The following is a 14355-nucleotide window of genomic DNA, read 5'->3' on the forward strand; positions in this document are numbered from 1 at the left end:
CAAGGTGAGCTTTAGATTTTCATAGCTCTAGTGTTTCATAAGTAAGAAAAAAAAATAGGGTTTGAAGGTTGCATTCTATACTGAAATGTAACTGCATATTGCAGACACCTGATATTTGTGATACCTTTCTACAAAAAAAGGTGGAAAACATGTCCTTAAGGGAGTTTTAGTAACCAAAGTTCAGCAGCACCTGGAGTTGCCTCAAGGGAAACCAAAGGTCATCTGCTCTACAGTACAAAATCCTCCCTCCAAGGCAGTACCACAGCAACACAACTCTGTCCACGTTACATGATGTTTCAAATGAATATACAACACATCTTCACTTACTGAAGGATATGAATAAAATCAGCCAAATGAGGAAGGTTTCAAGGGAAATCTTTGAATTAGGTGACCATTTATTCTAATGAGCCTATTAAAACCATTCCTACAAGAAGTCTCTCAAACCAAAATCATATCTAAGCACTGCTCAAAATCTGCTATACAGTACAAGTAACTTCAAGGCCTCCCTTGACTGATTAAATCACAAACCTATCTCTCCAAGAGGTTAAAATATAAATAAAAGCTTAGGCTTGGCAAATCCCATCAGACTGTCAAATATGGATATTATGTAGGAACCCCATCTGTTCATGTAGCAACATGAATACACAACGTGACTACTGCTGCAACACTTCCATTCACATTGCAGAAAATTTACAAGCAAGCACTTCCTGACTACATTAAATCAGGAACAAAGTTCTGAAAACACATGCAGTAGATTGCTTGCCACAAACATGAGCTTTGATGCTGGACGTTTCTGTTTACTTCTCACTTGCCAAGATGATGAAACTTTACAGCAGAGGTGTGTTATCCTCCCCGCTTAGACTGAGGTTTGCTCATCTACCTTGTTGGGCAAGGTACACTGCTCACAGGTAAGGTTTAAGGTACCTGTTTCATAAGTAAGGAGAGCTGCTAGCTGCAGGCCATAGGGCTGGATGAGTTGTTCAGAGGTGCCCTGTACTTGCCTGTACACCACACACCTAACAACTGTCAACTAACTTTACCATTAGGGGTTTGGTGTATTCTATTCTTTCATATTATGGCTTGACTTCACAAACAAACATTTGGGAAGGGTTTTACCCAAGCTTACTACAAGTGCGCTGATGGCTAAAAAGGCCAATGTGGGATAGGCAAATCTGGTTGCAAAAAGCACTAATCTTTGTACTTTTCTTCAGGTGTTTATGGAGTTTTCCGATGGCTCTATAAGCCTTTGCTATTCTGTTGTCTATCTCTTTGTCGATCATGGCATCCGAGGAAATAATGCTTCCCAGACAGCTGAACTGCTGAACTGACTTAAGCTCTGACCCACCGATGGTAATGTGGGGGTCATGATAACCTTCTTGCAGTGCAGGTTGGTAGAGAACTACTATCTCCTTCAAGATGACTTCCAGTCCAAAAAGCTCAGCCACCTCCACAAAGCAAGTTATTAAATGCTGCAGAGCTACTTCTGTTTGGGCAACAAGGGAGGCATCATCAGCATAAAGCGGTTCATGGACAAGATGATTTAAGGTCTTAGTGTGGGCCTTCAGTTGCCTTGGACTGAATAGGCTCCTATCAGTACGATATTGAACAAAATGCCATTTTGTTCATCAAGGTCTACCGTAGCCCTTTGGAGCATCATGCTGAAGAAGACTGTGAATAAAGTTGGTGTGAGAACGCAACCTTGTTTCACACCACTGGTTATTGGGAAGGGTTCAGAGAGTGCATCACCATATCTGACTTGGCCTTGCTGATCCTCATGTAACAGAATAATCATTTTCAGGAACTTGAGGGACAACCTAATTGTTCCAAGATCAGCCACAGGCCTTTTCAGCTCACCGTGTCAAAAGCTTTGGTGAGGTCAACGAAAGTTACATAGAGCCCCTTATTCTGTTCTCTATACTTCTCTTGCAGTTGTCTGAGAACAAATACCATGTCTGTGGTACTTCTATTAGCTCTGAAGCCACACTGGCTTTCAGGTAGAAGCTCTTCTGCGATAGCAGGTACTAATCTGTTCAATAGTATTCTTGCAAGGATTTTTCCAGCAAAGAAGAACCAAGTTATACCTTGGTATCGTGAGCAGTCTCACTTTACAGCTACAGAGTGATGATGATTGCATCACGAAAATCCGATGGTAATTGACCTTGTTCCCAACAGCCAACAACTACCTCGTGAAATTTAGCATGAAGCGCTTGGCCTCTGTGCTTCCAGATTTCAGGTGGGATTCCGTCGAACCCAGCTGCCTTGCCAGTTTCCACCTGCTGTAGAGCTGTTAAGAGTCTCTCCCATGGTAGGTGCTATATCCAATTTGTTTTTCACAAAAAAATGCATAAAAAGTTGTAAAATGCGTAAAAATGTGTAAAATGTTGTAAAAATGTGCTAGATTCTTTTGTCCTGGACTACAAGATTAGCACTAAAGAGTCTTTGAAAATGTTCAGACCAATGATTCAGGATGAAGATTTTATCTGTAAGAAGCATTTGGCAATCTGCACTAAGTAAGGGGCTTTGAACCTTACATCTGTCAACATTCATGCACATGCTCACTCAGCAAACATGCAGTTCATATCTTTTTACTTACAGATCAGATTCTGAAGTTTTTAATTCTGCAAATAATAACCTTTGACTAAAGATTGGTTTAGCTCAAATTCTACATGCAGTGGAATGCAACCATAGCCATGCTTTTGCTTCCCACAGCACTGCCAGCTTTGTGTTGGAAGAGCAAAAACGGATGCACAATTAGAAAAGTCAACTCCCTCCCCAGCACGTTCAGGATGTGGGGTTCGGCTGTCCAACTGACAACCCAGTTGACTGACTTAACTGTAAGTGAGCAAAAGAAACCACATGACCAGTCTGAGCTTCTTCACAAAACATGCTCTACATTCAAGGTGAAAGTGACTGCCAAAACATACATTCATTCTTGCTTTATGTATGCCAGACAGTTATTTTGGAAAGCATCAGCAGGATGTTAACTTTTTGCAGCAGTGTATAAATTCTTGGTTAGTGAGAAGAATAATAAAAGCCAGAAGAATCATAGAATCATGGAAAGGACCTCAAGATCATCTAGTTCCAACCCCCCTGCCAGGGGCAGGGACACCTCACACTAAACCATATCATCCAAGGCTTCATCCAACCTGGTCTTGAACAGTGCCAGGGATGGAGCATTCACAACCTCCCTGCTCAACCCATTCCAGTACCTCACCACCCTCACAGTAAAGAATTTCTCCTTAGATCCAGTCTAAACCTCTGCTGTTTAAGTTTCAACCCATTACCCCTTGTCCTATCACTACAGTCCCTAATGAATAGTCCCTCCCCAGCATCCCTGTAGGCCCCCTTCAGACACTGGAAGCTGCTATGAGGTCTCCACGCAGCCTTCTCTTCTCCAGGCTGAACAGCCCCAACTTTCTCAGCCTGTCTTCATATGGGAGTAATAAAAGCCTCCTATTGCAAGACAAAATGTTTCATCCTGACCAGCAAATAACTACAGTATCACATTTCCATCATTTAATAAAATTTATTTTTTTACTTTTGAGACCTTTTTGGGGGTTGGTTTTTAAATTAAGCCTGCATGTTTTACTCTCCCAAGTTTCCTGTGGATTATCTATTACTTACAGACAGCCAGGAATTAATGTAATAGAAGTTACCTCAAATCCCCAGGTAGGCAAAGTTCCTTTCCATCAAACACAACCAACTTAAACCAAAAGTTGCACAGACTTATTTGAAATAGCTTGCTCATTCTCTGGACTTAAAAGCCCAATTACAAAAACCAAACATATGCTGTGGCAGGATTTATGCTTCTCAATTTCCCTGCACTAGAATAAAAACTAAATCAGGAATCAGATGTATTTGCAAATTTGCATAAACTTTCCCTCCCCAGCTTTTTTGACTCTCAGCTACAGGTAAAGCTTCTATCCAGTGGCACCTACAGAAGCAACACATTCAAGAGAAATTAAGTAAATTCTCAGCTCAGCAGAATACACCCAATCAGATGCAACAGGAATTAACAGGGCTGCAAAGCTTTGAAGATAGTTCCTAATTCAAACAACCAAAACTGCATTTCAGAACGAGGCAACTACAATCTAGAAATTGACACTGGATTACAGCACAGCTGTCTGCCCTGGAAGAAAATGCTAAACCATGTCATTCAAATTCTCCACTCTGATACCATACACAAGACATTTTTCATAATACTAGGATTAAACAGAGGAGTTGTTTGCACAAACATGCAGACAAAGATATACACAGAGCTCAATACATACAAGGAACACACAGACATTGGATTTCTGTGTCTCTACAAAGCACAGCAGATGTTTCTTCAAGGCAGAATTATTTTTAAAGAGGAATTAAAGGAACTAACATCTTTAAGTTAGGGGTTTGTTCTCTATTAACCTTTTTCAATGAACAGAGGAAGTTATGTTTTTCACATAATCTTTTTTTAAAAAATACACACAATATCCTTACATAATATTTGACAAATGTGCAATAAACGTTTACAAAAGTGGAAGCTGGATCCTGACATACTGAAATACCCTAGTCTACATTTCTCAGGAGGTCAAATGAAGGACAGATGAATGAAAAGCACTATTTTGTCAGCATTTACATTTGTAAAGCAAAATATTTAGCTAACATTTACTCAAATCTCTCAGATCAGGCACCTTGTAATTAAATAAAAATAGTAAAATGAAATTATAGCCTTCTCCTGTCTTCTAAGCAACAGTCAAAATGGCCACCATAAAAATATAATTTAAAAAAATTAACAAAAAACAAACCCAGAGATGACTTCACATACCACTAATCACAACCAGACACACCAAACAAATAATTGTTAGTATTTGGTTTTAAGAGGTTAGAAACCTACATACAGCAGGACTTTTACATAGTAACACTATTTTTATTTCACTTAGGTTTTAGGACTGAGAGAAGTTTTGAAATCAGTTGCGGAGCAAACTGTCAGAAATTCAGTCTCAGTTCTCCCAGGAATAAGTGTATTTCTACCTTGCTGTCAAGGAGAACAGAAGTCACTGAAATAGCTCAGCTGACCTGTAGTTTCAGATTGCCATAGACATAAAAGTGTTTTCTGTGTACAGCATTATGTGCAAAAGACAGAACCAATCTACAACAAAGGTTAAGTATTTGCCATTGTGTTTGTTTCCTTCTTTCCATATTTGACTGAAAGCTTTCATCTGGAAATATGATTTGGACCTAACTACTGAAACATTACCAGGGAACACACCTTGCCTCAGACCAGGAGGAAGAGAATACATCCATATTTCAGTATCAGAATGCAGATGTGAACAGTGCATAAAGGTAATCAGCTCGTATTTTCCCCTCTGTTTAGCTCTTTCTTCTCTCCTAACAGAAGCAATTCTTAAAGTTTAGATGTGCAGTTAAGCCTTTAGCTTGCAGCAAGTGAACACACAGAACAGAAGCACATATTGGTGCCAGAATTCACAATGTCTAACAAAAAACAGCAGGAAAGCAGTAACTAAGTAAGTCCCCAAGAACCCCTTTGTTGTTAGCACTTAAGTGGAACAGCTGTAAAAGTGAAGAAGGGATCCAGGCCACAGTAGTGGTGAAAAACTGAGAGAGAATTGGAAGCTCCTAAGAGGGACAGATAGAGTCAAATAATTTCTAACTTGATGTATGATTAATAACTGCGCTGCATCAAAAGGACTGACCAGCAGCTTGAAGGAGGTGACCCTGCCCCTCTACTCCACTCTTGTGAGACCCCACTTGGAGAACTGTGTGCAGTTCTGCTGTCCTCACCCTAAAAAGGACATGGAGCTGTTGGAGCAAGTCCAGAGGCCACAAGGACCATCAGGGGCTGAAGCACCTCCCATGCAAAGACAGGCTGAGAAAGTTGGGGCTGTTCAGCCTGGAGAAGAGAAGGCTGCATGGAGACCTCATAGCAGCTTTCCAGTATCTGAAAGGAACCTACAAGGACACTGGAGAGAGACTCTTCATCAGGGACTGTAGTGATAGCACAACGGGTAACAGGTTCAGACTTAACCAGGGAAAGTTCAGGTTAGATACAAGAAGTTTTTTACTGTGAGGGTGGTGAGGCAGTGGAACAGGTTGCCCAAGGAAGTGGTAAGTTCCCCATCCCTGGCACTGTTCAAGCCCAGTTTGAACCGAGCATTGGACAACATGGTCTAGTATGAGGCATCCCTGCCCAGGGGACTGGAATAACATGATCTTAAGGTCCTTTCCAACTGAAAATGTTCATGATTCTATGATTCTCAAAATTACATAATGTTTGCTATAGGTAATTTAATTATGAACTGCCAGGAAAATTTATTTAAAATCTCATTTAAATTGAGAAGAAATTACTACCAATCAATGTTCATCACACTAAGTTTCAAAGTCTTCATTCTCACTGGTGAAAAATGTCAAATCAAACCAAAAGCTAAACACCTTAAAAAAAAACCCTAACCAAATACCTGGGGTTTTTAGTAACACTTGTATGAGTGTTCTCTACTGCTCTGAGTTTTCTGAATGGACTCAATTTAAACACATAGAACTGGTAGACTCAAAAACTATGGTAATTTGCAACTGAAACAAATACTTGCAGATAAATATGAAGATAAATCATTCACATTAAATCACAACATTTATGTCTAACCAAAAAGAATGCCATGACTCAGCTGAAGACAGAAGGAGCATAAGCAACCACACCCTTAGAAGGTAAGCCTTCTTACTACAGGAAAACATTTTAATAAACATTCTTATCACATGGAGGAAGGTAAACGTACTGCTTCTGACAGATGATTAACCTGAGAAACAGACCAGAGCTAGATACTGAAAACAGCTAAAAACCCAAGCTTAATTCTTGTCTTCCCATAGACAAATCTGCTTCGCTGGCATCTAAATGCCCTTAAAGATAGTACTCTATTTGTGGGAATAACTTTACGTGTACGTTAGAACAGAAATTAGCATTAAAAGTGTACTTGCACAGGTAAATGTGTGCTTCAGAGATTAAGATCTTTAGCTACATCAGGAAGAACTATTTTCTCCTCCTGTGGAGTACTGAAAGCCTTATTAGAGCTTGTCTTCCTGTAACACATCTGGCACGGGCTGACACAGGCTACTTCACTAAACGTTGGTCTAGTGATACAACAGAAACACTTATCTCTGTGTCATGAAAAGCAGCACTGAAAAATACTACCCTATATGCTTCAATGTCGCTCATTTCCCTAATGTATTTTAAATCACTTTAGGGATCATGAAATGCTCCATTTGGATAACATTAGGTACTGACATACACTTCCCACAGCAAGATTACTCAATAGTGCCACTAAAACGCAGTTCTGAAAGGGTGGGGTTTCCAGCCTCCTCAACCATCAGAGCTTGTTTAAGAGAAGCACAATCACTATAGTCACCTCTGGCTATGCACTGCATCAGCAGTCACAAGCTCAGAGAAAACCCTCTCTTCTTTGAAGAATAGGAAGATGCTGAAAAATGGTTAGGGAAATTTCCTTCTAAGAAGGAAGATAAATAACCAGTGAAGCCTCCAAGGCTTAAAGCTCAGAAGCTCACTGAAGCTAATGGAATGACTCGTCCCTGAAAGCTCACAAGAGCTTTTTCACAAAGAAGTGGAGACCTCCAGCTGATTCTTACATTACTCTTAACACTACTTATGCCCATGAACAAAGAGGTTCTTATTTCTGCTGCAGCAACCTATGGGCCAGGAGAGGTGTGTTTACAACAGCCTTTGTAAAGAAAATGGACTGGAACATCATCCTCCTCTCACAGATGCCATCAAATTACTATCAAAGGCACAGTGGTTTTGGCCACTACAGAGAAAATGTCAGTATGAGTTACTGGCAAAAATTAAACCCAGTGAAAGCTTATTAGTAATTGATCTTTTCAAGAATTATCAGAGAAGCAAACACTCATCTATTTCTTTTTTTTCAGTCAGAAAATGAGGATCAAACCTCTTAAGAAAATTAGACCTGTTTGTATGAAATCCATCTGGATCAAAGCCAGAAGCATCTCAAAAGAGAAGATAAAAGATGTACAGATAATGATAAAAAGAAAAAGATGATTTGTTAATTATTTGGGATTTAGAACAGACAAGGGAAAAGTCACCTCACTGAAGTTCACTTTTATCTACACTGCTTTCAACTGCAAGAAAAACAAAGACAGAGGAACCCAAAACAGCATACTCGATAAACTGTGTAATAAGAAAATCCCAACAACCTCATCAGATGAAATGATACAGATCCAAGAACCAGTAAACATACATTCTTCATTTTATGCTTAGTTTTCTGCATGCTTGTTCACTGTTGCACGCATCTCTAGTGAGGTATGTTCCTTCCCTCCCCCCATAAAAAGGTCATATACTGACATGAAGAGATGTAAATGACAAAGGTTTATTATTTCTATTATTATAATAAGAAAAATATGAAGTAGGAATTGCCACCTAAAGTATTAAAACTTTAAACATTTATAACAAACAATTTATAACATTCTTGATTACAATTTGTAAGTAAGAGCACAGCAGATATAAATAACATCACCAACTTAGAAGCACAAATGTTACTTCTGCTAGAGCAGGGGCATATTTTCTTTTCCCCTCAAACTTAAGACCAAAGCCCATGTGTCTGCACACAGACAATTAGTCTGAAATTTCCCTGTAACTATACAAGGGAACACACAACAACACATCTTCACTGACTTAAGTCTGTGACCAGATGAGTTCCTCAGTTCAGAACTACTAAAGAAAGCACTTGGATAAATCTCCAAGAAGGTGAGGTGAGGGAGGGACGGAAAGAGAAGGACTGTCACGACTGTGCTGAAACCACCTAAATAACTCTTACTTTTAAAGCTACACTAAGGAAGTTTTATTTGCTCTTTAGAGTATTGACTTCTCCATATTACACACTTAACCTCCTGTTCTTCAGTCTTGCAAGCAAGAAGGCCCAAATTCAACACTGTGATTAAAAGACTTCCAGAGAGTCAAGCACTGTACAAGAGTCATGCATTTTGAAGTCCAGAACCTCCTAACTATTCACACTTGAGGTGAAATAAACACTCTTTTAGATTGACATTATAACTGGTATCTCAAGTAAGTACAAAACACAAAAGTGAACTGGTACCTCATCAGAATCAGATGCAAGTACAATGAAGCTTAGATTTGGAGATCAGTATCATAGTTAAAGGCTGTATAACTATTACCAGTCAGGAAAAAGCATCACAGTTTGAAGCTTTTTAATGCTTAAGTTTTGCACCACAAGTGCTATTTCTGCAATTAAAGAACTGCCTAATAAAAATCTGATGATTTCTCCATGAACCTTGCTCTTCAACAGCTGTCCAGTAGATTTCAAAAAGCAAAAAAATGAAACAACCACCACAAAAAGACCCCAAACAAATAAAAAACCTCAGAGATTTATGGGATCATTGAAAACAGAGATGGAAACACACTCCCTTCATGGATGTGGCATCATACATGTTCTGATAAGAACCACAGAATCATATAATAGTTAGGGTTGGAAAGGATCTTAACATCATCCACTTCCAACCCCCCTGCCAGGGGCAGGGACACCTCACATTAAACCATATCACCCAAGGCTTCATCCAACCTGGTCTTGAACACCACCAGGGATGAAGCATTCACTACCTCCCTGGACAATCCATTCCAGTACCTCACCACCCTAACATTAAAGAATTTCTTCCTTATATCCAGTCTAAACCTCTGCTGTTTAAGTTTCGACCCGCTCCCCCTTGCCTTATCACTACAGTCCCTAATGAATAGTCCCTCCCCAGCATCCCTGTAGGCCCCCTTCAGATACTGGAAGGCTGCTTTGAGGTCTCCACGCAGCCTTCTCTTTTCCAGGCTGAACAGCTGCAACTTTCTCAGCCTGTCTTTATATGGGAGGTGTTCCAGCCCCTGATCATCCTCATGGAGTCCCCTGATAAGAAGGAGTATTTCATGGTCCAGCTTTAAAGTGTAACCCCTTCCTTCATGTGATTACATGCTAAACCTGTAGAAAAATCTCTGTGTGAATTTTGCCTCATACCATCTTAAAAGCCAACTTTTCCTAAATACACTTCCACTCACTGATGGACTACACCAAGGACCAGCCTGGTCCTGTCTGCACAGTCAAAGTACTACAGAAATTAAAGCTTGAAACATATATTATACTTATTAAATTATTACTTTAGCCTAGCATTCCAAGACTTGTCCCATCAGACGTAAAACCCACAGCACAGAAGCGACCTGGTGCTGATCCCCCTACAGCTTCTCATGTCAAAAGGTACGAAGACCTATGAAATCACATAGAATGTGGTGGTTTATTTTAAACATCAAGATTCAACAAACCACATTCCTGCGCTAGCAAAAGAAAAAAGGAAGAGCTGTTTTTAGCAAACTTGTGGAATATTTTATCTGTGTATTACCATTTTCTTAGCCCCTCTGCCTTTAAATCCGTAACTCTGCAAAGAAGTATTTTAAATTTAAGCACCTTTTGAAAAATAAAGGAAAATAAATCTTGCAGTGAGAGTACAAATACTAAAATTCAACAAAAGGTAAAAATTACATTTTCACACAACTTTTATCAGCTGAAAATAAGAGTATGACACAATGTTATAACACCTTTATGAGCAGCATATTACCAGAATATGCTACTACATCAGATGTATTATTTTATGTTTCAATGTAACGTATTGATTCAAACAGCCATTTACCTGCAGCAATTCCTCTGCATCAGAAGCAAAGCAGGTTTACACTCTAGCACTATATGCTTATTCACTCCCACATTATTCACCACACCACAAATTCACATCAAAACACAGATAATGTTAACAGAGAACAATCCATAATCCCCAATATCCTCACAGATGCTCCCTGACTTGGCCTTAACAAGCACTTGACAGATCACCATTAAGGCTTGCTGTCATGTGTCTGTTTACCTCAAATGTATCATATCCCCCTGAGACTGAATTATCCAGGAAATACACACATCACATAGACAACATAAACAAGCTGTACAGCAGGTGTTACTGCTGGCTTGTAACAGCAAAACAGTTCATCACTTCATCAGAATGACTTGCTTCACAAGTGGCTGGTTCATAAAATTGTAATCTCTTTCCTTAACATAAATTTTCTCATAATGAACTTCAGCATGAGGTAAAAGTCCACTTTATCTCATGTACTCTTAGCTAGATGGGCCTTCTTCGTGTTTTAAATGCAATGGCAACACATCATTCAGTAACTGTATAATATTTTAAACAAATGCTATAGTGAAAACATTATTTCCCAAGCAAAATGCTTGCAAGCTGATATTCAATGTTATTTAGAGGGGCAAAAAATGAAGAATGTGAAATTCTTTTAGTACCTATACATCTTTTCTTGAAATGCTTTACAGCCACCTCAGACCTCCACACAGTCAATCCACAAAACATTTAACACAGAAAAAAAAGGGAGAAAAAAAACCCAAACAACAACCAACCAAGACCAAGAACATAAAAATGCATTAAGGAATCTATTAAATCTTTTAGCCATTTTTACTACTTTTTAAATGCCTACCACAAGAATGCAAAAACCGGGGAGAAGACATTGTAAACACTAGGTTAAAATATACCCACCCCTAGCTGAAAGCTTTTTGGTGTTGATAATTTTGGCAGCGTACTCTTGTCCTGTGGTGATTTTCATACACCTCCTCACGACGGAGAATGCCCCTCTGGAAACCAAGCGGACAAAGTGTCAGTCCAACTGGAATGCTTCACTGCCATTACCGGCGCGAGGGTTTTAAAGGCTTTCAGCCTGAGGTGTGATGTCGGCAACATTAAAAACCCAATACCTTAAAAAAGTCTGAAAACATGTATTTAAGATTACTCCCGTCAGAAAGGCGGGTGCAAGCTGGAAGCCCGAACCCACCCCAGGTTGCTTGCTGGGCATGGAGCAAGCCACCTTTTCGCTACCTCCATACTGGTACACACAAGGGGACTGGGCATCGGCAGCCCCGGCACCGCTCCCCCCAACACCTCATCCCCGCTGCCACCGCCGCCCTCCCGCCCGCTCCCTTCGGGCCGCCAACATGGCGATCGCGGCTGAGGAAGCAGCCGGCCCTGGCCCCTCTCGCCCCGACACCACGGGACGCCCCTCACCGTCCCCCACCCCGGGCACATAAAGCCTGGGCGTTGTTGGGGCAGGGAAGGAGGAGGGTGTGTGTAAAGGCTGGAGCTGAGGCGCTGCCCGCGGTGTGGCTCAGCAGCGTGGCACCCGTACCGGCTTTCAGCACCGGTAAGGCGTCTCCCGGCAGCGACATCCCCCGAGCGGGGCTCCCGCACCGGAGCCTCACAGCCAAAGGCACCGCGCTTTCCCCCCGTCCCGGCTGCCCCACGCCGTCCCGACAGCAGCGGGACTTATCCGGTGGGTTCATCCTTACTTGCCGAGCTCCTCGAAAAGCTGGTATTCGTCACTGAACCGGGTGCAGGTGGCGGTTGAGGCCATCATGAGGACGGGCGGCCGCCGGTATCTCCGGCGGCCAGGGACGACGAAGTGGCAACGGTGAAGAGGCTGCGAGGCGAAGAGAGGCGAGGCTCAGCGCCGGCTTCTCCTCCTCCTCCTCCTCTTCGTCGCTGCCTCCTCCTCCCGTGACGGGGCTGTCTCCGCGTCCTCCCCGCGCCCTCTGGGGACAGACACAGGCACACCAATAACCCTCTCCCTCAACCCCGCCGGGGAAGCCGGCCCCGAACGGACAGTAAAACCGGGACGGGGGGCTCGGCGCCTCCGGCGGAGGGCTGCCTGCGCCTTCCGCTCGTTCCACCACCAACCCCCACGGCGCCCGCTCGGCCGCCGAGCCTCGTTCCGCTCTCCCGGTGCCGTGCCTCCCCCTAGCGACGCAGGCCGCGGCCGCCCCGTCGCGGCTTTCCTTTCCCGTACCCGTCGGGGACGCTGCGGGAGGGGACTGGAGCGGGACTGGGCGCTGCTCCCCGGGCACAGCGCCCCGGACACGGGCACCCCTCGGCCCGGAGGCCGCCTGATGTCACCCACCGGCCGGTGGAAGCCGGGGAGGGGGAGACCGGCTGAGGGGGCGGCCACGCCCCAACGGTTCCCCCCCCTCACACACACACATCCCGTCGCGTCAGAGCGGGGCGAGGGGGGCATTGCGCGTGCGCGGGGCGGTGGTGGGGGCCTGCGGCTGGCCCCGGTGCCAATGCCGGCTGCGGCAAGAGGGCAGCGCCGGAGCGGCTCTCCCTGAGGCCCCCGGCCTGAGGCGGCAAGAGGGCAGCCCCGGAGCGGCTCTCCCTGAGGACCCCGGCCTGAGGCGGCGGCTGCCGCAGGCGGAACGGAACAGCAGCTGTGCTTAGCGCAAAGCGTAGCGGAACCTGCCCCACTCTTCAGCAGCTGTCTGCCATGGCGTAAACGGCTTCATGGCTGTCAGCTGCTTCCTTAGGCACAGATTAAGCGTGGCACGGTATTAAACGGGTAGATTGGGGTAGAACTAAATGAAGGCGTTATCCTCACCCTGAATCCACAGGGATCCGTTCTGAGAGATGGAGAGCAGAAGCAACGAGAGGAGAATCACTGACAGTGGAGGTCACCGGAGGCAGCAGCAGCCTGTAGGGACGGCAAGACAGGGGCAGATCTTGGCCAAAGCACTGGGATGTTGAGACCCTATGTTGACGTGCTGCGAAGGGAGCACCATGCACACCGAGCCCAGCACCACCTGGAAGTGAGACTAGCACTATAGTTGCTGCACACATAGACGGGGAGGGTTGAGAACACAAAGCAAAAAGCTTTGTGATGAAGATAAAATGTAGTAGTAAACAGCTGCCTGGATTGTTTTACCTTGGTGTAATTCCTGGCCCAAATAAGGGCAAGCTTCTCAGCTCATCATGCAACCGCATCGTCAGAGACCACAAATGGACACGAACTGAGGGGTCACCAGGTCACCTGAGCTGTACTGGAAGTCAGGAGAAAATTCTATGAAACACTGCAAATACGTTTGATTTCCAAGTGTTTGGAGTTGTTTTAATTCTGAAAGCAACGCTAAAAATACCATTTGTGTACTGGAATTTGGGGGTTGAGTGGAAAACACGTGTGCTTAGTTTTGGTTTATCCTTCATATTTCCTTTTCTAAAATACTTAAAGCTGAAGTAATAGTGGCCAATGAAGAAATGCTAGTAATTGGAACTGAAACCAAAACTTGCCATTTGCAAACTTTGATACTTTACCTTTAAAAACCTTTTCAAATGTATATGCATCACCAAAGCCTTTGTAACTTCACTCTTGCTTCTGGTTTAGGCTTTGCCAGCGACTATTTACTTTAGGCAAGCTGTATCACTTTGCTGTTACTCCTTTCTGCTAAGCTAAGTGGTGGTGAGAGAAGTAATGAG

General features: G+C 43.2%; 1 protein-coding gene across 8 annotated transcripts in view; it reads right to left on the reverse strand.

The window, feature by feature from the left end:
* The window catches only part of CAMK2D (calcium/calmodulin dependent protein kinase II delta), a 149560-nt gene extending 136532 nt beyond the window's left edge, over positions 1-13028 (reverse strand). For 3 of the 8 annotated variants that reach the window (XM_031051178.2, XM_034065019.1, XM_031051176.2), the window contains exons 1-3: positions 12899-13028; positions 12402-12644; positions 11599-11693 (exon numbers count right to left, since the gene is read on the reverse strand). In XM_031051178.2, coding sequence (XP_030907038.1) covers positions 11599-11693; positions 12402-12469 — 163 coding nt within the window. In that variant the 5' untranslated portion in view covers positions 12470-12644; positions 12899-13028. Of the gene's footprint in view, positions 1-11598; positions 11694-12401; positions 12771-12898 lie in introns of those variants that run through there. The other 5 variants (XM_031051179.2, XM_013129595.3, XM_005151498.3 and 2 more) reach the window with 3 other exon arrangements.
* Positions 13029-14355: the final 1327 nt, after the last annotated feature.

Source organism: Melopsittacus undulatus, chromosome 7 (assembly GCF_012275295.1).
Source record: "Melopsittacus undulatus isolate bMelUnd1 chromosome 7, bMelUnd1.mat.Z, whole genome shotgun sequence".
NCBI lineage: Eukaryota > Metazoa > Chordata > Aves > Psittaciformes > Psittaculidae > Melopsittacus > Melopsittacus undulatus.